Source organism: Myodes glareolus, chromosome 8 (genome assembly GCF_982192425.1).
Source record: "Myodes glareolus chromosome 8, mMyoGla1.1, whole genome shotgun sequence".
Lineage (NCBI taxonomy): Eukaryota > Metazoa > Chordata > Mammalia > Rodentia > Cricetidae > Myodes > Myodes glareolus.
In genome coordinates, this window is record NC_142033.1 from 92561314 (window position 1) to 92587808 (window position 26495).

The following is a 26495-nucleotide window of genomic DNA, read 5'->3' on the forward strand; positions in this document are numbered from 1 at the left end:
TCAAACTTTCATTTAATCTTTTGTGAGCACATGCTGTGATTATCTCTATTTTCAGATGAAGCAACTGAAACACAGAGAGGTTATGCAGCCTGCCCAAAGTTAAGCAGCTATTAAGTAAGCAAGCTAGGACTTGAACAGTATGTCTGATCCCAAAGCCTAGGATTTGGAGCTACAAGATGTGGACTTGAATCTCAGTTCGTCACTGCTCACCTTCCGCTTACTTCTCTGTACCTCTACCTCACGGAATTTTAAGGACATGATCTATTAAGTGTGTGAAGGCAGCTGGAAACCGGAAGTGGCACGTACCCAGTGATAGTTGCTGTGTGTGAATGCTCAGCTTATGTCCAGTGTTGTGTAGTTTTCCTTATGTACTTTTTCCACACGTGTCATACTGTATATATGTACTGGATTCAAGTACATTTTATAGAGAGAGACTGTCAGCAACTTTGACTTGTAATATACTTTTGAATAAATATAAACACAATATTTGAAGGCTTTTGAAAAAAATGTTTTAAGCTTTGTTTTGTTCTAGTCATATAGAGCTATACATGAGCACACACGTACATATTATGTTATTCTCGTTTACAGATGTTAGGTAGCAGTTAACATTGTGTGGGTCATAACATATCTGTATGTGTGTATGTGTGAATTTTTGGTGAAAATTGGAGTGCTCATGTTTGAATGAAAAGTGTTCTAAGGTTAGTATAATCTAACTGAATTCAAACGATTCATCCAATAACTAAGCAGTGGAACCAGCCTGATGTGTAAGAAGCACAAACATTTAGGTGGGGGCAATAGCAGAAGTATTGGGGTGTTTACAAGGGGAGGCTTGTTTTTATATCCTAAAACAAGGAATGACAGAAATTAGACAAAAATGTATAAGAGGGCTTCTTTCGCTTAATGCATATAAATGGATTGTAATTATGGTGCCAGATTTTAGCACTGTCAAATCTAGGTATTTTGACAAATTGTCTCAAAAATTATCTTCACTCGCTCAACCTCTAAATGATGAGATTTCACATTAGTGCTGTGCGGCGAGGTGTTAAATAATTTAGCAAGGATGAAAATCAGCTTGTACTTTCCAGTGTGTGTGTGTGTGTGTGTGTGTGTGTATGTGTCTGTCTGTCTGTCTGTCTGTCTGTCTCTTTGCTGTTGGAGTTGGACCCGGGGTTCCATGCATGCTAAGCAAGTATTCTACCACTAAGCTACATCTCCATCCCAGTTTATATTGTTATGTTTTAGTAATTAGAATTGATTTTTTTTTAAAAAAATTAGTAGTTGAATGACCTTCCCAATAAAACTAAAAACCAGATTTATAACTTTGTTGATTGAGCCTTTCTATTTAAGATTGGGGCTTTAGCTGCATTGATTTGTGAAATTCTTTCAGAAAAATATTCACATATATAATAGGCATTTGATTAATGTGTGGATTAAGTGGATTAACAATAAATTCAGTCACCGGTATTGCATTAAGGACAGAAATCAAAGTACTTCTCCTTGGTGTCATTTAAACCAAGAGGGAGCCCAGATTTGAATTCTGTCCTTCATTCTCCTTGTGTCTCTGTATCTCTGGTGTGTGAGTCTAATCTGTGCCCGCCCAAAGGCTGTCTTGTAAATTTATCCCTATATCTGTCTTTCCTTTTGTGTCTGTTCCCAACAAAGGGCTTTGTTCTCTTTTATTTTATTTTTTTGTTTTTCAAGACAGGGTTTCTCTGTGTAGCTTTAGTGCCTGTCCTGGAACTAGCTCTTGTAGACCAATCTGGCTTCAAACTTACAGATTGCCTGCTTTTGCCTCCCGAGTCCTGGAATTAAAGGTGTATGCCGCCGCCACCACCTGGCTCTCTTTTATTTTTAACACATTTTTAAATTTTATTTTTAATCATGAGTATGTTTGAGTGTATACCACCTGTGTGGGTGCCTATAGGGGCCAGAGGCATTGGCTCCCTGGGGCTGGACTACACGGTTGTGAGCAATTGCTGTCATCCTCTGGAAGAACACTACATGTTCTTAACCACTCAAATAAAGATGGACACTAAGAAGAAATCCCACACAAGCTCAGAATTGAGTATAATAAAGAGTTATTTATTTAGGAGTAGACTCACAGATCACAATCCTCTGCATGAGCAGGGAACAGGAACCGAATCCAGCAGCTGGAAGAGAGAGTAAGTGGGCTTTACATAGTATAAGAGGCCACACCCAAGTGGAATGGTATCTTAAAGGCTTCTGGCTGTAGGAATTCCTACAGCACCTCCCCCTTTTGTTTAAATAGAGAGTTCTAAGCCTAATACAAAACTATATACAATAAGAACAAATATCAAGTATAAAAATTAGAATTACAACCAGCATAAATAATATCAAGCAGGAAACATAGATAAATGTTTCAATAATTATCCCATCCTAAGGAGTCTTAGTCTTGTATTAGAAATAACTTGGCCAAGTCATGAGAGGAAAGTAACTACGACTATCTAGTCTTTAACCCCATCAAAGACCCGAGAAGGAAAATAATATTACTTGAGTAAGGAGGAAGTGCAATCAAGCATCTTCCAAAACTTAAACATTATTTATATAGACATATATTCAATGAAAGGTTCAGTAGAGACAGAAATAGGTATGGAGAAAAGTAAAAGTTTTCCTAAATTTTTTCTGTTGTATATCCGATGGCTCCTGACATGAGACAGAAACTTTTTCTTTTAACAACATGCTTGGATTTAGAGAAGGACAGAGCCATTGGCCAACTCCATGTACAGCTTTGATTTTTAAGTGAGTCATGACTATTATTCTAGTGGGCAGCATATGTGTGTGTCTGTGTCTGTGTGATTTTAGCCTCAGCTCATAAGTCATAATTCTCTTTGCTTGGTGAACCTATCTGGATAGTTATCTTTTTTCTCCTTAGGCATCTAGATGTCCAGGGCCTTTTGACTTTTTGAAGATGAGTATTTTCCTGCAAAGACAAGAACAGAACCCTGCCCCAACCTTTATGAGGTTTCCTTACCACCTGTAAGGATTGTCACCTTTATGGTTGAGCTGTCATTTCTCTTTCTCAAGAGGTTTCTCGTTTTCAAGCTGAATCTTTATTAATTTTGATGGTATCCATAGCTTTTTTTTCTTTTTCCTGTGGAAAAAGAGCCAAACCCCTTCCCCAACGTAGCACATGTCCTGGCTTCCTTTGTGAGGTCAACACATCTTTGAAATATACTGGCTGATTTAGTTTAGAATTTTTTTTCTGTTATCTAATGTCTCTCTGATGCTTTCTTTCTCATTAGTGTTAAGAAAATTCAAGGTTAATAAAGCATTATGCAATCTATTTCTGGGGGTATTTTCCATCCCTTTCTCTTTGTTTAACATATCCTTTATAGTTCAATTTGATCTTTCTATAACTGCCTGACCTGTAGGACTGTTTGGTATACCTGTAATATGCTTTATATTATAATAAACAAAAAACCGTTTCATTTTTTTAGAGATATATGCTGGAACATTATCTCTCCTTATTTGTGCAGGTATTCCCATGATGGCCATAACTTCTAATAAATGCATGATTACTGAATCAGACTTTTCTGAGCTCAAAACAGTTGTCTATTGAAAACCTTAATAAGTGTCAGTGGTACGATGTACATATTTTAATTTTCTAAAATCTGCAAAGTAGAACACATCCATCTGCCAGATTTCTTTCCTTTGAGTACCTTTTGGGTTACTCCCTACAGGTAGAGGTGTTTGGTTATAGAAAGAGCAAGTAGGACATCTCTTTATAATCTCCTTAGCTTGTTGCCATGTAATAGGAAACTCTTGCTTAAACCTTGCTATTGACATAATGTTTTTAAAATGAAATCCTGAGGCCTTTTCAGCACATTTCCAATCAATAATCAATTTCAGCAACACCTTGTGCTAGAGGATCTGGCAGACCTGCATGGGATCAGATGTGTGTTATGTATATGGGACAAAGTCTATTCCTGATTATATCTTGAACCTGTATGAATAATGAAGTCAATTTTGTATCATCTGGTATACATTCAGCAGTTTCAATATGCAAGACAACTCTTTCTGTATATTATATTGAGAGGTTCATTAAAATCCCTTAGTTCCATTGTTCCATATCACTTAAATCTTCTGATTTGTAGCCTGCCTTTCCTGATTTATTTGCATCAGTGTAGAATGTCCAGGCTCTAGTTATTGCAGTGTCTGTCATGTACAATGAAGGGAAGGATCCAATTAGTTATCTTTATAAGGTTAATTCTATCACTTTTGGGATTATTGCTATTAATCTCTCCTAAAAAATTAGCACAAGCTCTTTGTCAAGGGGTTCACTGTCTTCCCATAATTTTTTAATTTCATCAGTGTAAAAGGCCCTATAATCTCTGTTGGGTCTATACCTGCTAGTTGACGAAGTCTCGGTTTTCCTTTTATAATTAATTCAGAAACCTTTTCCACATAAGTTTTTAATTTTTTACTTGGATTATGAGGTAAAAAGATCCATTCTAAGATAATATTGTCCCTCTGAATTAAAATTCCTGTGGGGGAAATTCTGAAGGGTAATATGACTAGAATGTAATTAAGATTTGGATCCACCCCACCTGATCCACATGTGCCTCCTGTAATTTCTCTTCAACCACAGTCATTTTTTTTTTCAGCTTCAGCCATTAATTCCCTGGGACTGTTTAAGTCTTTGTCACCATCTAAGGTCTTGTTTACATGAACTATTAGATCTGTTGTTATCCCATCAGTGGCTCGTAGACTGGAAACATCTAACAATCACTGAAAGTCTGCAATCATCTTTCCTAATTTATGCCTTTTGTGTTCTAATTTTCTGTAAACCTATTTTATAACCTAAGTAATTGATAGAATATTCTCTTTGTATTTTTTCAGAAGTAATTTGTAATCCCCATTTAGGCAAAACTTTCCTTACTTCTTCAAGCATTCCTTCTAAAGTATGTACATTTGAATCAGATAGCAAAATGTCATCCAAGCACTGGTAAATTATATATTTAGGAAATTGTTTGCATATTATTTCCAATTGTTTCCTTTCTCATTAGCTCTGATAATTTCCTCAATCATATCATATTTTTACTACTGTCTTTTGTAAAGCCTGCATCTCCTGGCCTGTATATATTTCTATTGATTTCATAGAGGCACCTAGCGTCTGGTCCTCATTCTGAACATGTGATTTCAAGGTATGAAGTTTTACCTTTAACGATAACATCTCCTCCTTGGACATTATTTGGATAACATGCAGATTGCCTTCTTGGAGAGATACTTTATCTGTAAACCTATCATATCTTTTAACAGATTTTGATTGTCAAATTCAACAGTATGAATTCTTTCAGATAATTTCTCAGTACCCTTTGACATGGATTGGATTTTGTTTTTCATATTAATGTTATCCTTTTCAATAGTATTATTTTTTTTCAGCTAACTTTTGATTTTCGATGGTATTAATCCTGTCAGCTAGTTGTTCATTATTAGTCTGTGAAGATGGTATCATTCCTAAAAGTGCCTCATTCTTGACTCTGTTATCAAACCATTTTCTTACGGATATAATATAAAAAAGAAAACTAAGTCCCAATATATAATAAATGGATGTATCAGAAAAACCATATAAGCCTTACAGAATACCATCCATAGTATAAGCAAAAAGGTTATTAAATTCATGGATAGTAATACTGTCTGCCATTAAATAACTTTCAAGTTTATTGATTTATTTATTAATTAAGTAGTTACCTCTCTTATGAGATTTTGGCAAATTGTTGCAAGTGTAATAAGAAATGCGAAGGGTGGTGGCATGAACAGTCCTGCGCCGCTCTGGTTTCCTGCGTTGGTGCCTGGTTAAATACTGACAAGTATGCTTTGCTTGACAAATTAAAAGCAGTTGAATCAATTCTGTACACAGAGCAGAGCCCAGAGCTCACGAACAGGTAGCACAAACCTGAAGCTGCCCAAGTCGCTGCATGGCAGGGAAAGCATCAGTGGAGAGGGAAAGCATGCACGAGCCTGGGAAATTTACAAGTCGCCGCATTTAGCTCTGCTGTGGTAGGGTTTTGCCAAACAAACAAACAAACAAACAGCCTAGTAGATGAAGTCAAGCCAGATGGGCAGGGATGAAAGACCTTCTGGGCTGTGGACCTTTTGGGCCTTTTAAACCAGTCCACCTGGTAGGCGTGGAGTTGGGATCCACGTGGGTGCCAGATGAAGATGGATGCTAAAAGGAAATCCCACACTATCTCAGAATTGAGTATAATAAAGGGTTATTTATTTAGGGGTAGACTCACAGATCACAGTCCTCTGCACTGAACGGGGAACAGGAACCGCATCCAGCAGCTGGAAGAGAGAGTGAGTGTGTGCACTTTATATTGGCATTTATAGAAACCACGCCCAAGTGGGCTGGTATCTTAAAGGCTACTGGCTGAGGAGCTCCTACAGCACTCAGCCATCCCGCTAACTATTTCTTTTATTAAACAGCATAGAAATCATCACATGGAGAAGGGATGAGAATGCTTTGCAGAAATATTTAGCAGTTTTACAAGGAGTTAGTTCTGACTCCACGTGACGCAGGTAGCACACCGTATCAGGCAATAGTTGAATTCTTCTTTCAGTGTTTATGGTGAATACTCATTTTATAGGGCTGCTGTTGGCCTATTTGCTGTTTCTAGCAAATGATTATCATAGTACACATGCAAACACATGTGCATTGCTCTTGGGCCAAGGGTATGGGAAAGTACATAATTTAAGATTGTAGCTATATGTTATCTTGGGTTATAAAGGATTATGTGGGAAGGCCCAGGCAAGTAAGGTTGGTTGTTGCTCCCTTAAAGGTCAGTTAAACAGACAGGCTGAGGACAGACAGGTACAACAGTCTGAAGTGACCTCAAGGTGCGCTATGAACTTTGACCGAGGTCCAGGCTCTTCGAATGTAAGCGATATTCCTATCCCAGTGCATCGCCACAGATTAATCTCTCAGATCTCCTAGAAAGTCACTGCTGTAGTAAATTGGATGCTCCAGAATTGATATAAACCAGCATTGTATGAGTCCGTGCTGTTATAATCCTCTCTACACCTTGTTTTGAGACCGTACCTCACTGTGTAGCCCTGGGTGCTTGAACTCACGAGGATCTGCTCCCTCTGCCTCTGAGTGCTCTAGTGGGACCAGAACGCTGGGATCCAGGAAAGCAATTGTAAGGGAGCAGTACACGCCTTTAATCATGGTGCTCATAGGTAGGCGGACCTTGTGTGCAACATCCATCAATGCATTCCTGATGATTGAATTTCTTATTAATACATTTAATCCATATACTAACCAAATGTTTGTTATATATGTATATACTTTCCCAAAAGAATTTCACAAATCATTTAAGCTAAAACTCTAATCTTAAATAAAAAGGCTCCATCAACAAATGTACAAGTCTGGTTTGTAGTTATTTTGGTAAGGTCCTTCACTACTAATTAAAAGCGAAAAGACACATTGCTACACTTTGCTGACTTTTACTTCATCTTAGGAATCTTAAAGACACTTTAAAATGTTTCTGCTTTTTCTTAACTTTTCAGGAGTTGTTCAGTGATCTACAGAAATTTCTTGAAACTGAAAAAGATGAATTAATTTTGGAAGTTCCAAACCCACCGTTGAAGAAAATTCGTCTTCAAGAAGATGGAACGGATAACTTGAGTGGAAATGGACAAGAGGAGGTCTCTGCCACGGAAGACGAAAGCATTGCTTCTGAGCCTTCAAACTTGAGGGTGTGCAATGTGTGCTTAGGAATTCTTCAAGAATTCTGCGAGAAAGAGTTTATTGCGAAGGTAAACAATCTCATTATAGGTGTTGTAAGAAACAGCGTAGCCTTAAACTAGGATTCTTAGACCAACAGTCCTAAACAATACCATTGATTTCAACTTGGTCTCTACCAGTTAATCACTGGAATCTTGTCTTCATTAGAAAAGACCAACTGTTCTGAATTATATCAAAATATTGCAAAATTAATAAGAACTGTCTGACACTCAGCATGTCCTGAAACTGCCAGTTCTGTAGGGTGAGAACTAAGACATGCTTGCTCTCGTGACGTCTGTGACGAGTGCTCCACTCAAATGTACCAGTTTGTTGGTTTGCCTTTGTTTCGGGCAGCACTAGAGGTTGTCCTGGCCATGCTAGGCCAGCGCAGTGCTGCCGAGCCTCAGCCCCTCGCTGCTAAGTGAATGTTGGGAAGCTATGCAGTATCATCTCACCGGAGGAACTCTATGATTAGAGCCACATTTCAGCAATTCTTCAGAGTTTACGTATTTGTGATGCTCTTTTAGGTGTGCCAAAAGGTTGAAGCCTCTGGGTTTGAATTCACCAGTGTGGTTTTATCGGTTTCCTTCCCACCACAGCTGTCTGTGAGAGAGGTAAGGTCATCTTGTACATCTCAGACCATGTATTAAATGTATGCTGGGAATTTCTAATTTTAAAACAAAAATAAGCAAAAATGAGAATGTAAGCTGGAGAGAGAGGCTCACACTTGGAATCTCAGCACTTGGCGCGAAAGCTGAATGGTGAGGAGTTTGAGACTATTCTGGGCATGCCGTGTGTGCCGTGCATGCAGAACTAAAGCTGGGTATGCCGTGTGTGCTGTGTGTGCAGAACTAATGCTGGGCAAGCCGTGTGTGCCGTGTGTACCGTGTGTGCCGTGTGTGCAGAACTAACGCTGGGCATGCCGTGTGTGCTGTGTGTGCAGAACTAACGCTGGGCATGCCGTGTGTGCTGTGTGTGCAGAACTAATGCTGGGCAAGCCGTGTGTGCCGTGTGTGCTGTGCATGCAGAACTAAGGCTGGGCATGCCGTATGTGCCGTGCATGCAGAACTAACGCTGGACATGCCATGAGTGCTGTGCATGCAGAACTAAGGCTGGGCATGCCATGTGTGCAGAGCTAACGCTGAGCATGTCGTGTGTGCTGTGTGTGCAGAACTAAGGCTGCAGTGGAGTTGCATGATGAGACATGTGCAAACATGGCCAGAAGTGCCTCAGATTTATTACATAGTTGATTTTAAGTTAATTTTTGGTGTCAATTTTTTTTCTTGCAACCCCACCACATTCAGTTATGTGACGCCAGATGTGGTTGCCACTCACAGTCTAAGAAGTTAGGTTGATAAAAATCACATTTAGATAAAAGTACATAATTTGAGAAATTTTGAATTTGAAGTTTCTTCTTTTAGATAGTTGTCTTGGTTAAAGTTTCTATTGCCATGAAGAGACACTTTGACCGGGGAAATTCTTATAAGAAAATCATTTAAGTGGGGCTGGCTTACAGTTTTAGAGGTTCAGTCCGTTCTCATCATGGAGGGATACGGTGGCGTGCAGGCAGACATGCTGCTGGAGGAGGACCTGAGGGTCCCACATCCTGATCCTTAGACGGCAGAAGCAGCTGTACCATCAGAAGTAGCTGTACCACCAGAAGTAGCTGTACCACCAGAAGTAGCTGTACCACCAGAAGTAGCTGTACCACCAGAAGCAGCTGTACCACCAGAAGTAGCTGTACCACCAGAAGTAGCTGTACCACCAGAAGTAGCTGTACCACCAGAAGCAGCTGTACCATCAGAAGTAGCTTGAGCACAGGAGACCTCAAAGCCCACCCACAGCGACAGGCTTCTTCCGGCAAGGACCTAATAGTGCCGCTCCCTATGGGGCCATCTTCTTTCTAACAACCACAGTAGTGGTTTTTAAACTTTATAGCAAGTATAAGATTTATTCATAACTAGGCATGGTGGCTTCTGTTTGTAATCCCAGTATTCAGGAGGCTGGGACAGAAGGGCTGTCAGGAATTTGAGCCCAATCTGGTAATTTCCAGATATATGTATGTATTTGGTCAAGTAAGGCCTAGGAATTTTCATTCTAAGCAAACTCACTGGTGCTATTGTTACAAAGACTACAGTTTGAAAAATTAATACTCTTAAATTTCTTTTTACATTTTATTGTGTGTGTATGTACATGTGTAGAAGTCAGAGCAACCTGGAGTAAATGATTCTGTCTTTCTGTCTTGTGGGTCTGAGATACCGAACTCAACAGGTGCCTTTACCTTCTGAACCATCTTGCCAGCTCAAAATTAAGAATTAAAAAAATTACGTTTCTGAAATGGGGGTCGGGGGGAAGGACTTGGGATATACATTTTGGCAAATTAGATGATTTTCTTTTTTCTGAGACAGGCTTTCTCAGTAGCTATGGAGCCTATCCTGGAACTTGCTCTGTAGACCAGACTGGCCTTGAACTTAGAGAAATCTGCCTGCCTCTGCCTCCCAAGTGCTAGGATTAAAGGTGTGCGCCACCACCCGGTGAATTGGGTGAATTTCAAACAGTGTAAGAAAGATTGGCATAAACACCTGGGCCAAAAGATAAGTTATACGTCTTTGGATGTTTAGAGAAAGCAAAAATTCAGATTTTAATCAAACCAAATTGTTCTAACCAATAAAAGTAAGTTTAGAGGAAATTCCCTATAAAGAACTGGGAAGCCAGGTTTGGGGTTCCTGCCTGTGACACAGCACTTGGGCAGCTGAGGCAGGAGGGAAAGCCTGTCTCAGGAATAATCCTTTTAAAAGGAAGACTGAGAAAGTATGCAAGGGGATCAGGAATTCATCTCAGTCTGTAGAGTAAGATCCTGAAGGTAAACAGGAGGGGGAGGGGGCCGAGGGGGGATTGATTTTCTTCTGAAAACCTTAAGAAAGAGCATTGTGGGTAGCCTGAAGAACCCCTGTGTAACTGTTGCGCAAGTTGAGCAGGCAAGTTTTATTTTGCAAAGTTGAGATCAGTTACAAACAAAACAAAACAAAACAAAACAACAACAACAAAATTCCCAACAGTGACAGAGTCACGTGAATGCAAATATAAGGAGACTTTGATCTATTAGATATCAACCAGAAAACCAGATCTTTCAGTGAGTAAGGCTTGCAAGAACTGCTGTGGGAGATTTGTGTAGGTTGGTTAGGACTTGCGCAGACCTGTTTGGAATGCTGGTGCACTGCTCCTGGTGACAGAGTCGACTTCTGAAAGTCCTACTTTGCTTCAGGGAAAATGTGAGCTTTCTCAGAAACAGAAAGCTGAGTTACCGTTTTTCGGGAGAATGGCAGCTCCACGAAGTGAGGCTTTCCTAAGTGGGGCTGAGTGCTCTGGCTCAGTAAATTACATTTTAACGTAGATCTCAACAGCCTGCGGTTGCTTGTGATCCTCGGGGACACTAAAGGCAACGTACTTTCCAAGCAGTCGGGGACAAAGTGCCACTCAGCTTTCCAAAGGTGAACAATGTGAGCTCTAACCGCTGGTCAGCTTGACTGCACACATCGGTAAGATACCTGGCCAGGAGCACCGTGGCTGGGAGTCGTAGGCACTGGGTATGAGGAAGAACAACACAGAAGTTTGCTGGAGCAAAGAGCAGATATCTGCAGCATCTGGAGAGCTGGTGCAGCATGGCTGCTGCAGCACCTGCCGACTGACCACTCCTTCTCGTGATAACTTCCTGAGAATGGCCAGAACGTGGCAGGGCCTCAATACAGTCGGCTGGATTATGCTGGACTGTCTGTATCAGCAGGAGCTGAATGAGTGGCTAGTCCTAAGCTGGACTGTGCTCCTAAACATGCCCGAAGGTCAGCTATGTGAACTCCACTGAGGAAAGATGTTGAAAATAGTTGCTGGGTCTTGTCTTTCTGTCCTCCCAAGTCCTGATCTCCTAAGGGAGGACACAGAAGCCCTTTGATGACGCCAGTGCACGGGACCACAAACATCACCGGAGTGCAGGGAGAGAGCCCCGTGTCAGCAGGACTCTTTCCCACTCCCCATGGGCTCCAGGATACAGGCTTGATGTCCGATGCTAGAGTTAATCACAGAGCTTCTGAACGAGAACAGTCTAGAAAGATGAAATAATAAGAATAAATGTGGGTTCTTGAGTTCAAAGAGTTAAAGGGCCGACATCTCGGGAACGTCAGGTAGGACTGGTTAGAGACAGGGAGCTAGTCAGATGATACATCATGGGACACAGTGTGGATGATGTTGGATCTCAGCCCATCAGTGGTGAAACGGTGACAGTCGTCTTTGCTTAGTGCTCCTGTTCTTAGAATGTCACGCTTAGATGGAGGTGTCTGCTTGAGAACAAAGACAATACAGACAGCATTTTGGCTAGCCATATTCAGAAGGTAGACTCGGGATGGAAGTACTTCTCACCCCAAAGGACTTAGCCAGAGAGGATAAGTTCTCTAACGCAGATTAAACCGAGGACTGGTGACCACCTGGCCGGTATGTAGAAGGAAGCTCCTAAAGCCTTTTCAGCGCAAGCATCGTATTAGCTTTAAGGAAACCTATTTTAACACGGCTGCGTTACTCTGCTGGCGAGGCCACATCTCTGCAGTTCAGATAGGAGGACAGACATTAACGGTTCCAGCTGGTGAACTTGGTGAGCCAGGAAGTTTGCTGGGGTTGCTTACTGGAGCATAAGTGACTCAGGCAGCCGTGTCACTGAAAAGGCCACAGTGGGGACTCGTGAAAGCTGCATCGTGGGGTCTCTGTACAGCCCGCACGCAGCTGCTCACCTAAGCATCCTGTCTTCCTGAACTTGTTTGCTGTTTATCTGTTATCTGGTGGGCACCCTCATGTTTGCGAGCTTCCTGAGTGCTGGGGGCTTACTGTTTCCTTCAAAATATTTAGTGTGTGTGTATGTGTATGTGTAGCATATGTCACAGTGTGTGTGTAGCATATGTCACAGGTGTGTTGTGTTGAATATATCACAGGTGTGTGTATCATGTCACAGGTGTGTGTGTGTGTAGCGTATGTGTGGGTAGCATATGTCACAGGTGTGTTGTGTTGAATATATCACAGGTGTGTATATCATGTCACAGGTGTGTGTATGTATGTGTGTGTAGCGTATGTCACAGCTGTGTGTGTGTACCATATGTCGCAGGTGTGTGTGTAGCATATGTCACAGGTGTGTGTGTGTGTGTGTGTGTGTGTGTGTGTGTGTAGCAGAGGTCACACTGTGCCTGTGGTGGTCAGAAGACAGCTTGCAGGGGTCTGTTCTTTCCTTAAACTGTTTGAGGACTAGAGCTCAGATATGGTTGTCAGGCTTGGTCACAAATACCTTTAGCTGCTGAGACGTTTTGCCAGCCCTCCTGTCAGTTCCACGAGCCTCAGAGGTGTATCTGTCCCTTTTGTGACAGAGTGTTTCAGACTAGAGGAAATGGCTACACGACATACTTCCCCTTCTGCTGGCTTCCACACTCTGCTGCCCCTTCCTCTATGATGTTCCCCCTTGTGCATGTGTGTTTATTGTCCTGTTTCTGGTGGCGCCTTGGGTCCTTACGCCACAGCAGTAGACAGTTGTTCTCAGACATCTGACTAGTGAGTCGCTGCAATGAGCATCTCCCAATGCAGAAGAGAAATGTCCCCCCATTATTGAGGGAGAGAGCAGCAGCCATCTATGGTACAAACACAAATGTTTAGAAATCAGTTTGACACACGCATCCGATCTGTTTCACGCAAGTGCTTGTTCTGGACCTGCAGCACCGTACAGGGCTCCTTCTTGTGGCGTGAGCCTTAATCTAGTCAGGCTTTTGCTGAGGTTGTTGCCTGGCGTTCATGACTGGCTTCTGTAAAACCACACTATAGCATTGAAACTGCTAATGGAAGATCGCCCCAGACTAAACTGGGGCTAAACTGGGAAAAGTATTCCACTTAGTCTTGCTAATTTCTTGGGGTGGGTCTTTGCCAGCTGAGTCCAGCAGAGGGCGATATTGTACCACCAGTTTGGTTAGTTTCCCATTGCTCACCATAGTGACCCAATTAAATGAGTTACACTGTCTCATAAATGTTATTCTGAACATATGAAACACCCTGCTTCCCAATGTGCGGTATAATATGGTTGGAGTTTTGTTTCTCAAATCAAAATATTCTATTTCTTTTCTCCATGTTCTGTATTAAATACCAATTCTGTAGCCGTAGGTTTTTTTTTTAACTTAAATTCTTTTTAAAATTTTATAAATGAATATCTTTTAAAGTTGATTTTATTTAAATTTGTGGGCTCCTTACTAGTTTGGACCTCTTGATCTCATTTAGGATCTCAAGAAAAAAATGAATTCCTTTGTCCTAAGAATGCACAGCCACAGCTGGTATAATGTAATTCCTGAATCTCAGGAGGCCAACAGGGCTGTGAGGTCAGTGCCGTCCAGGGCTGTGTAGTGTAATATAGTAGGGCCCTATATTAAATCAGACAAAGGTTCAGAGATACAGAATGCACATGCCCAGGTTTGCATGTATTTACGGATTCTGGGATTTTTCTGAATTGGATTCTTCAGTAAATTGCCTCCTTTGCAAAGGTCCACACCTATTCTAAAGGATAGTAGTTTTCTGATTGTGTTTAATTCACAGATCTAACCGCAGATGCAGGGAGCTGCTCATTTAGGATTGCAGTGCGCGTGTAGCTCTGAGCTGGCTGTCTTCTGATTCAGCAGCTGTAGTTTCTCCTTTCTCTCCATTTTCCATGCTTTGTCAACTTATAATTTGTATAGCAGACACCCCTTCTAGATATATGGCAGAGGTCCACTTTTTCTGGGCTTTGCAGCCCTTTCTGAGCTTAGAAAGGCGGGTTACAGTTGGTTTTAGCATCCATGGCTTTAGTTTTGGTTCAGTTAGTTGGTGAGAACTTCCTTCTGTCTCTGCAAGGTCTGTGGTTCAGGGGTTTTAAGTTCATAGGCTTCAATGTGTGGCGGTGTGTGTGTGTTTGTGTAGAGGCTTTACTGATGGTCACTTCCGCACACAGCTGTGAGTACTCTCAGAAGCCAGAGGATGTTGGGTGTCTACTCTATCACTCCCTGCCCTAGTGCCTTGAGACAGGCTTCTCACTGTATGTGAGGCTAGGGTGACAGCCTCCTGTTCCCACACCCCACAAATCTGGGATTACATATCCATGTGTAGTCACAGGTGGCCTCTTAAATAGGTACAGGAAATTCAAACTCATTCTCCTTCTTGAACATCAAGTGCTCTGTTCACTAGACCATCTTTCCCGTCCCCAAGCTACTACTTTTAAAAACCTTCAGGGCACACAACTATTTTCATGTACCCATCCAAATTCATCTTCCTATACAGTGTACCCCAAGAGCTTGCCCCTGTAGGCATGCCAGCACCTACAGTTTTGCACTGTTAAGAGTCATAGAGAAACTAATAGGGTGACTCAGCCAGTTAACACCTGTCCCTAAACCCAAAGTCCTGAGTTCAGTCCCCTGGGGCTGTATGGTGGAAGGGAGAGAACACATTGTCCTCTGATCTCAACACGTACACCATGGCATGCACAGATGTTCGTGTACATGCGTGCACACAAACACGAATGTAACAATAGTAAAAGAACCATGGAATCACAGGTCTTCATGAGCCTTGCTAGTTAGCTAGAACAGGGCTCTGGAGCTTTTCATGGCGCTTATTTTAAAAGATGTTAGTGATGTACTTTGTGATTTATCACGGCCCTGGCCAGACTCTCCAGGTGCAAACTCGTTCATACCAAGTGAGAATGCCTGGCAGAGAGTCCGAGTTCCCTACCTTTCTGTGTAGGGTGCTTGCCACCATTTCAAAGTTGTCACTGTGTGTGTGTGTGTGTGTGTGTGTGTGTGTGTGTGTGTGTGTGTGTGTGTATGTGTGTGTGTGTGTGTGTGTGCGCGCGCGCGCGCGTCTGCATATGTTGCCCATGCCAAAGTGAGTCCGTGGAGGTCTGAGGACAACTCGTCAAGTCAGTTTTCTCCCACCTTTATGTGGGTTCCCAGGATCCTTCTCACTGTGCCAGGCTTGCCCAGCAAGCACCTTTACCTGCCAAGCCTGCTAGCCAAGGTTTTTTCAGTTAGTATTGCATTTCTTTGTTTATTGTGTATGAATGTCCATAAGTATGTGTACAGGAGTATGCGCCAAACCTGAGGGTTGAATTCTGGTCATCATGCTTGGAGGCAAGTGTCTTTGCCTGCTGAGCCGTCTCAGTGGCCCCATTCAAGCTTTGCCCATCTTTAAGGATAGTGACCACTTGTCTAGCCATCTCACCTTCATTTGAAGAAGGAAAACCGAAGCTTATAGAGGTCATGTGACATCCTGTGTCATGTTTATTGGAATTTGAATGTTTCTCCACTCCTTTAAAAGCACCCCTTTAAAGCCACATTATCTCTTCATCTTGTACATTCATGTGTATTTTACTATACCGAATCAACTTGGCCCCATGAGAATGGCCTTTTCTTAACTTTCCACATTGTTTTTATTGTTCAAGTATACAAAGTGATAGGCTTCATTGTGGTGTTTTCATAATGTCATTACACTTTGTTCTGACTCCAGCAGTAGTCAAGTAAGGCTGGATCACCATGAAAACATAGTAAATATTGGATCCAGGAATGCGGTTGAAAGCATGCTCAAGTATATATTTTAAATGCTTAAAGATATATATATATATATATATATATATATATATATATTTTTTTTTTTCTAGCTTTGTCTTTTTTCATGACCTGTCTCCAGCTAGTCTAGGTGAGGGAGAGCAAGAAAGAAGAGGTTGCTATGGTTTTCCACTGTGTGGATGTGCAGGCTGCAGTAAGAACATGAACTGAGCCGGGTGGTACTGGTACATACCTTTAATCCCAGCACCTGGGAGGCAGAGGCAGGTGGATCTCAGTGAGTTCAAGGCCAGCCTGGTCTACAAAAGCTAGTTCCAGGATAGGCTCCAAAACTACACAGAGAAACCCTGTCCTGAGAAACAAAAAAGAAAAGAAAAAGGCCATGAACAACCCTTAAAAGTGAGTTTCCTGTTTTAATTTGCATGGTCCTGTGAATTATCACACAGCCTCTTTATGATCCAACCAGATTCTCTGATTGTGGCCGGATTCTCTGGATGTGGCTGGCCCGGAGTCTTTCTGAAAAGCCATTGACAATGACACTGGGACTTGTTTCCTCTGCATATACTGGACTTTTGGGATCCAGTCTGTTTGGATGCTCACCTTCCTGGACCTGGAGGGAGGGGGGAGGAACTTGAACTACCCACAGGGCAGGAAACCCTGACTGCTCTTAGGGATGGAGAGGGAGGAGGAGAGGGAGTGGGGGGAGTGGGAGGGTGTTGGGAGGAGGGGCGGAAATGGAAACTTTTATAATTTAATAAACTTTGAAAAAAAAAAGATCTATAGGGCGAATTGGAGTGAAACAGTTGGAAGGAAAACAGGATGGGGCAAATCCCTTAGAGCCGCTTCTCTACTGAGTGCATCATACTGCACACGGCCACTGGCCAGCCGTGGGAATCCTTATGAGGTGTTCTTGGGCACGTTAATTTTTAGGACTGTGGCCTAGTGCACTGCTTCAAAAAAGGGAACTTCTAATTTCGGCTCTTCCTATTTCTGATTTGAGTTTTCATGTCACACAGAGAAGTCATGTCAACCATATTTAATAAATACTTTTATTTTGTCTGGTAAAATTCTTTGCTTTAGATTTAGTAATTTTAATTATTATGATTGCTTCTGAAAAGTCGTGTTATCTAATAATGACAGTAAATTATGTATGATTTATGATTAAATGAATTTATAAAGTGGTAGGTCACATATAAAAGCTATATAAGCACTATATTTTTTAAGAGCAGCAAGATAAAACTCCTTTCTTAACAAAGTAAGCCACCGTGGTTTATTGAGTATTTGTTTGTGTAGTGCATTCTTACGACTCATCACAGCCCTTGAAGAAGGCTGCATTTTTTTTTATTAAATTTATTTTTTAAAACAATCTTTTCTTATTTTACTTATCTATCCCAGTTCCCACTCCCTCCCCTCCCCTTGTTCCTTCCACACCCCAATCCCCATCCACTCCTCAGAGAGGATTCCCTAGAGGAGTCAACAAAGTCTGTCACTTCACTTTGAGGCACAACCGAGGCCCTCCCCCAATATCTAGGCTGAGCAAAGTATCCTTCCAAAGAGAATGGGCTCCAAATACCAGTTCAACAACTAGGGTTAAATCCTAGCCTCACTGTCAGTGGCTCCACAAAGTGCCAAGCCACACAGCTGCCACTCACATTCAGGACCTAGTGTAGTCCTGAACAGGTTCCCCCACTATACCAGTCCAGAGTCAGTGAGCTCCCACTAGCTCAAGTCAGCCGTTTCTCTGCGTATCCCCATTAAGGTCATGACCCTTTGCTCATATTATCGCTCCTCCCTCTCTTGTACTGGTCTCCGGAAACTCAGCCCAGGGCTTAGCTGTGGATCTCTGTATCTGCTTCCATCAGTTGCTGGATGAAGGTTCTATGATGACAATTAAGGTAGTTGTCAGTGATTACAGGGGAAGGCTAGTTTAGGCTCCGCTATTGCTTAGGGTCTTAGCTGGGGTCATCCTTGTGGATTCTTGGCAATTTCCCTAGTGCCAGGTTTTTTCGCTAGCCACATAATGACTCTCTCAATCAAGATATCTTTCCTTGCTCTCCCTCTCTGTCCTTCCCCCATCTCAAGCATCCTGTTCCCTCATGTTCTCCTTCCTCTCCTTCGCCCCTCCCCTCCCCTTCTGCCCTCCCTTCTCCTTCCCCACTCCCAATTTTCTCAAGAGATTTTGTCTAATTCCCCTTTCCAGAGGAATCCATGTATGTCTCTCTTAGGGTTTTTCTTGTTGCCTAGCTTCTCTGGGGTCGTGGACTATAGACTGGTTGTCTTTTGCTTTATGTCTAATATCCACTTATGAGTGAGTACATACCATGTTTGTCTTTCTGGGTCTGGGTTACCTCACTCGGGATGGCTTTTTCTAGTTCCATTTGCATGCAAATTTGAAGATGTCATTGGTTTTACTGCTGAGCAGTACTCCATTGTGTAAATGTACCACATTTTCTTTATCCATTCTTTGGTTGAGGGGTACCTAGGTTGCTTTCAGGTTCTGACTTTTACAAATAATGCTGTTATGAATATAGTTGAGCAAATATCTTTACGGTATGAATGTCCATCCTTTGATATTGCTGGGTCTTGAGGTAAACTGATTCCAAATTTTCTGAGAAACCACCATACTGATTTCCAGAGTGGTTGTACAAGTTTGCACTCCCACCAGCAATGCAGGAGTGTTCCCTTTTCCCCGCATCCTCTCCAGCATAAGTTGTCATCAGTGTTTTTGATCTTAGCCCTTCTGACAGGTGTAAGATGGTATCTCAGAGTTGTTTTGATTTGTATTTCTCTGATGGCTAAGGATGTTGAGCATTTCCTTAAGTGTCTTTTGGGCATTTGCAATTCTTCTGTTGAGAATTCTTAGTTAAGATCTACGTCCATTTTTTTTTATTGGATTATTTGTTATTTTGATGTTCAGTTTCTTGAGTTCTTTATATATTTTGAAGATTAGTCCTTTGTCAGATGTGGGGTTGATGAAGATCTTTTCTCATTCTATAGGCTGCCGTTTTGTCTTACTGACTATGCTCATTGCCTTACAGAATTTTCTCTGTTTCAGGTAGTTCCATTTATTAATTGTTTTTCTCAGTGTCTGTGCTACTGGGGTTGTATTTAGTAAGTGTCCTCCTGTGCCCATGTGTTCAAGACTACTTCCCACTTTTTCTTCAGTGAGGTTCACTGTGGCTGGATTTATATTGAGGTCATTGATCCATTTGGATTTGAGTTTTGTGCATGGGGATAGATAAGGTTCTATTTGCATTCTCTGCTTGGATTTCAGAGTTTGAACTCAGGGACTGAGCTTGCATGGCGTGTGCCTTTACCCACGGAGCCATTACACCAACCTTAAATTTTTAAAAAATTGTTGAAATGTTTGTTTTTATGTGTATGTGCCTGAGCATATATGTATATGTAGCGTGTGTGTATAGGAGCATGCAGAGGTCAGAAGAGGGTGTCAGATCTCCAGGAGCTGGAGTTACAGGTGGTTGTGAGCTGCCATGTAGGTACTGGGAATCGAACTCAGGTCCTTTGTAAGAGCAGCAAAAGCTATTATCTCTGAGCCAGCAGCACTCTTAACTCTTTCCTGTACTCCCTAAAGGTTTTTGTTTAATTATTTTGATTTCCATCTTTATATCCTATTATACAAGTTAATGATGACATATGAATATCTCATCACATAGTCATTCATCAGAATTTATTAAAATTTTCCTATACCACACACCTGTCATTAGACAGAATGGGGTTTTTGTTAGGTGGTCTGTGACTCTTGAAAGGCAGCATTATCACCCCGTTTAAACTATCTGTACACACACATGTTTATGTATATACATATATACATGTGTATTTTAAATAAACACATACTGTTTCTTTGTAACATCCTTAGTGTTATCACTCTTTCCTCGTATTTCTTCTGTCTTGTCCTTCCTCTGCCCTTCCCTGTTAACCCAGTCCTCCCCCCCCCCTTCCCCCAATAGCTGGTGTATCCCATTGTTATGCTTTGTTGATCGGTGTGATTAGGTTTGCCCTGACCATTGCCTTTTTTAACCCGCACACCTCTTGGCAAGCACTAATAGCTTGAATCCAGCCCACTACAGATACTGTTCCCTTCTCAAATTTATGAATAAATTCAAACACTCATCACGTATTTGCTTCAAGTTTTATCTAAAACCAGAGCTAAACATTCAGAAAAGATAAGACCTCCCAAATTCCCTATTGCTATTTAATAACTTCAAAGGCCACTTTAAAGGCTAGGTGTATTGGTCCATGCAATCCTGGCACTTGGTAACCCGAGGTTGCAACTCTTCTGCAAGTTCCATGTCAGCTTGGTCTACATAGCAAGTTACAGGCTAGCTAGGCTACACAAGTTACAGACCAGCCGGGGCTGCACAAGTTACAGGCCAGCCGGGGCTGCATAGCAAGCACTTGTTTCAAATAACAACAAACGAAGCAGATTAAAGCCAACCCTGGTAGACTGGACTGCAACCTCAGCTACTTAGGAAGCTGAGGCAGACAAATCATTAGTTCTAAGACAGAGCCTGAGTAACTTGGTGAAAACCTGACTCACAATACAAAAAGAAAGGGCTGTAGCTCCGTGCTGGAGTGGTTGGCCTAGTAGGTGCCAGGCCCAGAATTCAATCTCTAGTATCACGAGAGGAGGAAGAGAAGGTGATGATAGAGGTGGGAGAAGAGGAAGAAGAAATAAGCATCTTTATTTTAAATTATTATACAAAGATTCAGGGCATGTATGTTATAAAAACAATGAGCATTTTTTGTTTAACTTTTCAGTTATACAAGGGGCCACATTTTCCTAAAGGGTACTTTATTTGCCTTAGGTCATTTGCTGTAAAATAGGAAAGAGAGTTTGAACGCAGTTCCACTGTCTTAGAATCTTGAACTTCCCAGATGTTTTACTGTCTCTCTCCTTCTGGTTCTGGTGCTGGGCCTCCTTAGGCCAGTGCCTGGAAAGCAGAGGGGTGAGTTCAGTGGACAGAAAGCTTCATGGTGTACATGAAAATTTGTTAGAAATTTGTAATATATTCCCTTAGTAAATTTAGAAAATGCAGATATCAGTAGCTTGGCATGTAATCTAATCCACTAATTTGGAGAAACTTTTTTTTCTTAATAATGAGCTTTTGCTGTGTAGAAGGATATGGTAGATTTTATAATTTACAGATGGTCCATTCTATCATCATGGCTCTCAAATTGCTAGCAGTTGAGGATGAGGTTTGCAAAGAACTGGAGACTCGTTCTCTTGAATTGAAAGTAAATCTTGTAGATTATTTTAAAATAGTGAAACTTACATTTAGTCTTTAAATGCACGTAATAAGTATATACATTGACATACTCCATTTATTCAAATTTTAGTTTAAAAAGATCATTGAGGGTATCTTTTTGTGAACAGATTAAAAAGAAATTTGTACTTAACATTTTAATTATATGATCTCTAAAAATGTTTTGAGAACCTGCTGTTTGAGAGTCCTTTAAAGCTGTTTATTTCTTAATTTAGAGTCAGAATAATTATTCTTTATCAGCAAAAAAATGGAGTCAGTTCCAGCACAAATGGGACTGTTACACAGAGAAACCCTGTCTCAAAAAATCAACCAACTAACCAAAGACCCAAAACCAACCAATCAAACAAAGACCCCAAACCAACGAACCAAACAAACAAACAAAAAACCGCAAGTTGGATATTAGGATAAGAAGGTGAAAGGTCAGAGAAGCAGCAGAGAAGCCACCAGTGACTTCCTACTTCTTCCTCCTTTTCTTCCTCCCCAAAGGGACTGAGATCCTCTAGTCTAAGCTCCACCTCACTACTTGCTCAGACTTCCAAACCCTCTGGTTAATTTTGGTCACCTAGTGGCTAACTCCACCCTCTGATTCAAAATAAACTTTATTTGTCAGAACACAAAATATCGGACAACATTTCCCCCTTTTTGTCTAAATAAAAAGGGAAAATTCTAATACCAATATAGTAAAAGCATATACAGACAATAATTACATCAGCAATGTCCATTCCATTTGTGTAGCTCCTTTAATAGAAGCTGAGAGACAGACATTAGGGTTCCACCTGAAGATCAGAGAAGCAAAGCAGCCAAACCACTAGAGAGCTCTTACCTCTATGAAGTCTTCAGATGAAAAGAGAGCCAGTTCCTGCCTCATCCCACTTCATATTCCTCTCTGGTGTTGGGATTAAAAGTATGTATCACCACCGCCCAGCCTCTATGACTGACTAGTGTGGCTGCTGGGATTAAAGGTGTGTGCCACCACTGCCGTGCCTGTATGGCTGACTAGTGTGGCTGTTTTGTGTTGTGATTTTCAGACAAACTTTATTTGTTAAAATACAAATGAACTATCATTACATTTCCTTCTTTTGCCTAAAATAATAAAAGGCTATAACTAATATAAGAAAAACTATATATAATAAGTTGACAACTATATACAATATATAGGCAGTAAATAAATCAACAGTATCTAGTCCATTTGCATTTGATAAATTCAGAGACAATACTCCACTTACCTATCCTGTCTTGGTGAGTCCAGAGTCTCATACCTAATACTTTCTATCATAACTTGCCTTCTCTATCAGGTAAACAAGGAAAACTATAACTATCTAATCTTTAACTCCTTCAGAGACCCAAGAAGGAAATAATATTAACCAAGTAAGCAGGAAGTGCAAGTAAGCGAGCAAGTGACTTTCAGAAATTGTGAGGAATGACAGAAACAGCTGGTTGCCTGGTCTGTCATCCAAAGTTCCTCTGTAGTGTTGGGGCATCCATCTTCGCAGCCATCTTCAGCCTGCAGGCCTAGAATATCCGACAGGTTTTTCTGTGAAACAGGATATTCTGAAGGGCTGTCCTGCCTTGACTTGACAGTGTTTGGTGGTCACTCTGTTTTGCGTCCTGCTTGTCCAATTAGTATACTTTACTGTCAGTAGTCAAAGCAAGGGCATTTTTTTTTCTCAGTGACTTACTTTTGCCATAAAGAAAGTAAACTCCATGTGAAATTTCTTCGATGCCCATCATCTTCTCTGAAGTAGATTGTTGCTACCAGGAGCAGACATGTCTCATTATCATAAAAAAAAGAGAATAAAAGATCCTATGTTATTAAAACATTTTAAATGACATATTCTGTAGATCTCTGAAATGTTTGAAGATGACCTGTCTATCTAAAATATATCTTTGTTTAACCTTGAAAACATACCTAATGTGACTACAAGTTCGATTATAATAGGTGATTAACTACTAATTCGCATTTCCTTCTTATCCTGAACAGTTGGTAATAATTATTTTGAAGGACTAGAAATTTGCATTGCATTACTAAACAAGTGGTATAGGTACAGTACTCTGAACAGGAGTAGTCATATATGTAAAGTATTTTTGTTCTAACAAAATTAATCTCAAATTTTTGTCAATATACAGAATTTGATTACAGTATACAGAAGTCCAATTCAATGTTAAATATTTGAAACTAGTAGTTGCTTTTTAAAAGTAGATTCAATAATCTATATCTTATCTATTTCCTCCCTTTTTTCTCTTTAGAGAAGATACAATAATCTACCCTTGTAGCCTGCTATATCTATATCCCCTTTTTCTTTTCGAAACCAGAATCTTTACTCTAATTTCTTTTATCTAGCTGTTTTCCTGACTATTACCAATAATACCTTGTAACCAATCCTCTTAAACAATGACAAATATCCATAACTCAATGAAAGACCAAAAATCACCTACCTCACCTCTTGGGAGTGTGGGTGTTGTGTTCTTAAATCTACTTCCTGCTGCCTGGGGGTTGGGTGGCATCTTTCAAGGATCCTGAAAAGAAAAATTTGAGTTAATTGTCAAGTCCTAGGAGAGGTAGCCGTATCATTGGTTGTTCACTCTGTGCATAAGGGGAAACTGCAGGGCTTGTCTCAAGTCCTGACTAAAGTAATCTGTGAAGCTGGATCGTCTCACTAGCCACCTCAAAATTGGTCTGAGCAGTGGCTAGTCCAAAGTCAATCTTGAGGGGGGTGTTTGGAGCTTAGTGTTTTTATCACAGTCCTGGAGGAATTGTTGTTGTGGGGTCTCATGCTCCTTTTGGAGTCTTCAAAGGTCATCATGGTTCACTAAAACATGAAGTCAGGTACAGGAAGGTAGAATGAAACCTTTTTCTAGAATTATTTAGTACTCCATATGACCATTAATAGCATTAGAAAAGTGTAGTATATATGCATTAATGTTATAAAATTTATATCTTTAGAGATATTGCTAAAGATTATGAGATTAGTGGCAATAAAATAGCCCTTAAATTTTTGTTTTTCTCCTGTCCCATATCAGGTGGCTCATTTGACATGAGACAGAGATTTGGGATTTCACTTTAATATGCTGGGTTTAGAGAAGGAGAGAGCCATACTACAATTCCAAAGCCAGCTTTAATCTTTAATTAGACTTGGACTACAAAAAAATTATTTGTATTATGTGTCTGTAGAGAATAACAGAAACAAACATTTTGGAAGATTTATGAAATTTTATCCTTTTAGAATGTGATATACCAATAAGCCAATTAGTTCTTTTTTCTTGGGTCATTTTTTGTCTGGATGATTTGTCCTTTTTCTTCAGAGGTCTCATTTTCCGTAGCTGAATGTCTTCATTCTCCTGAAAAGGCATAAACAAAACCCTTTCCCAACCTTAACTTTCAGGAGATTTTCTTTTGGCAAGATCAAATGAAAAGTATTTGTTAGTTTTATAGGTTAGTTTAAACAGCCGTGTTGTTTGATGGACTATCATCTGTTATAATTAAGAGGTGTCTCTTGTTAAAATCAAATCTTTTTTTTAAAGATTTATTTATTAAGCATACAATGTACTGCTGGCAAGGAGGTTGTGAGCCACCATGTGGTTGCTGGGAATTGAACTCGGGACCTCTGGAAGAGCAGCCAGTGCTCTTACCCATTGAGCCATCTCTCCAGCCCCTTAAAATCAAATCTTTATCAATTTTGATGGTGTCCTTAACTTTTCTTCTCCTGTGGAAACAAAAATAAAATCCCTTTCCCCAATGTAACACGTGCCCTGGCTTCCATTCTGAGGTCAGTACATCTTTAAGTTATATCAGCTTATTTAATTCGGTAGGTTTTTTTTCCTGTTATCCAAGGTCTCAATGCAGTTGTTTCTTTCTCATTAGCTTTTAGAAAATTCAAAGTTAATAAAGGATTATGCAATCTACTTCTGGGGGTCTTTATTATCCCTTTCTGATTATTTAACATACCCTTTAGAGTTCAATTTGATCTTTTTATAATTGCCTGGTCTGTAGAATTGTGTGGTATACCTGTAATGTACTTTATACTATAATAAGTAAAAATCGTTTCATTTTCTTAGAGACATATGCTGGAGCATTGTCTGTCTTTATTTGTACAGGTATACCCATGATGGCCATAACTTCTAGCAAATGTGTGATTACCAAATCAACCTTTCCTGAACTCAGAGCAGTTGAAAGCCCCTTGAAAACCTGAATAGGTATCAATGGTGTGGCGTGCATATTTTAGTTTTTCAAATTCTACAAAATGGAACACATCCATCTGCCAGATTTCATTCCTTTTAGTACCCTTTGGGTTACTTTCTTCAGGTAGTGGTGTTTGGGCACATAAAGAACAAGTAGAAAATTTTCCTCATAATTTCCTTGGCTTGTTGCCATGTGATGGAAAAGTTGGTTTTTAAATCTTTGCCATTGGTGTGATTTTTTTTTTGAAATTCTGAGACCTTTAGCATATTTCCAATCAATAATTGATTGACTTCTGCTTTACTTTTTGCTAGAAGACCTGACAGACCCATATGGGATCAGATGTGTGTTTGTTACTATGTAGGATGATTCCTATTCCTGATTCTATCTTGTAATTGAATAAATAATAAAGTCAGTTCTGTATCATCTGGTATAGATCCAGCAGTTTCAATATGCAAAACAACTTTCTGCACATTGGAACTGCTAACTACATTGAGAGGTTTTTAAAATCTCTTAGTACCATGAGAATAGCATATAATTCTGACTTTGGGGCAGAATCGTAAGGACTTTGATCCACTTTACTTAAATTTTCTGATTTGTAACCTGCCTTTCCTGATTTGCATCAATATAGAATATAGGGGCTCCAGTTATTGGTATGTCCCGTGCAATTCAAATTTGTT

At 40.5% G+C, this 26495-nt stretch overlaps 1 protein-coding gene across 1 annotated transcript in view; it reads left to right on the top strand.

Moving 5' to 3' along the window:
* The window catches only part of Pus10 (pseudouridine synthase 10), a 73945-nt gene that overhangs the window by 4031 nt on the left and 43419 nt on the right, over nt 1–26495 (top strand). The window contains exons 3-4 of the mRNA XM_048435369.3: nt 7534–7782; nt 8278–8364. Of these exons, the coding sequence (XP_048291326.1) occupies nt 7534–7782; nt 8278–8364 (336 nt within the window). The remainder of the gene's footprint in view (nt 1–7533; nt 7783–8277; nt 8365–26495) is intronic.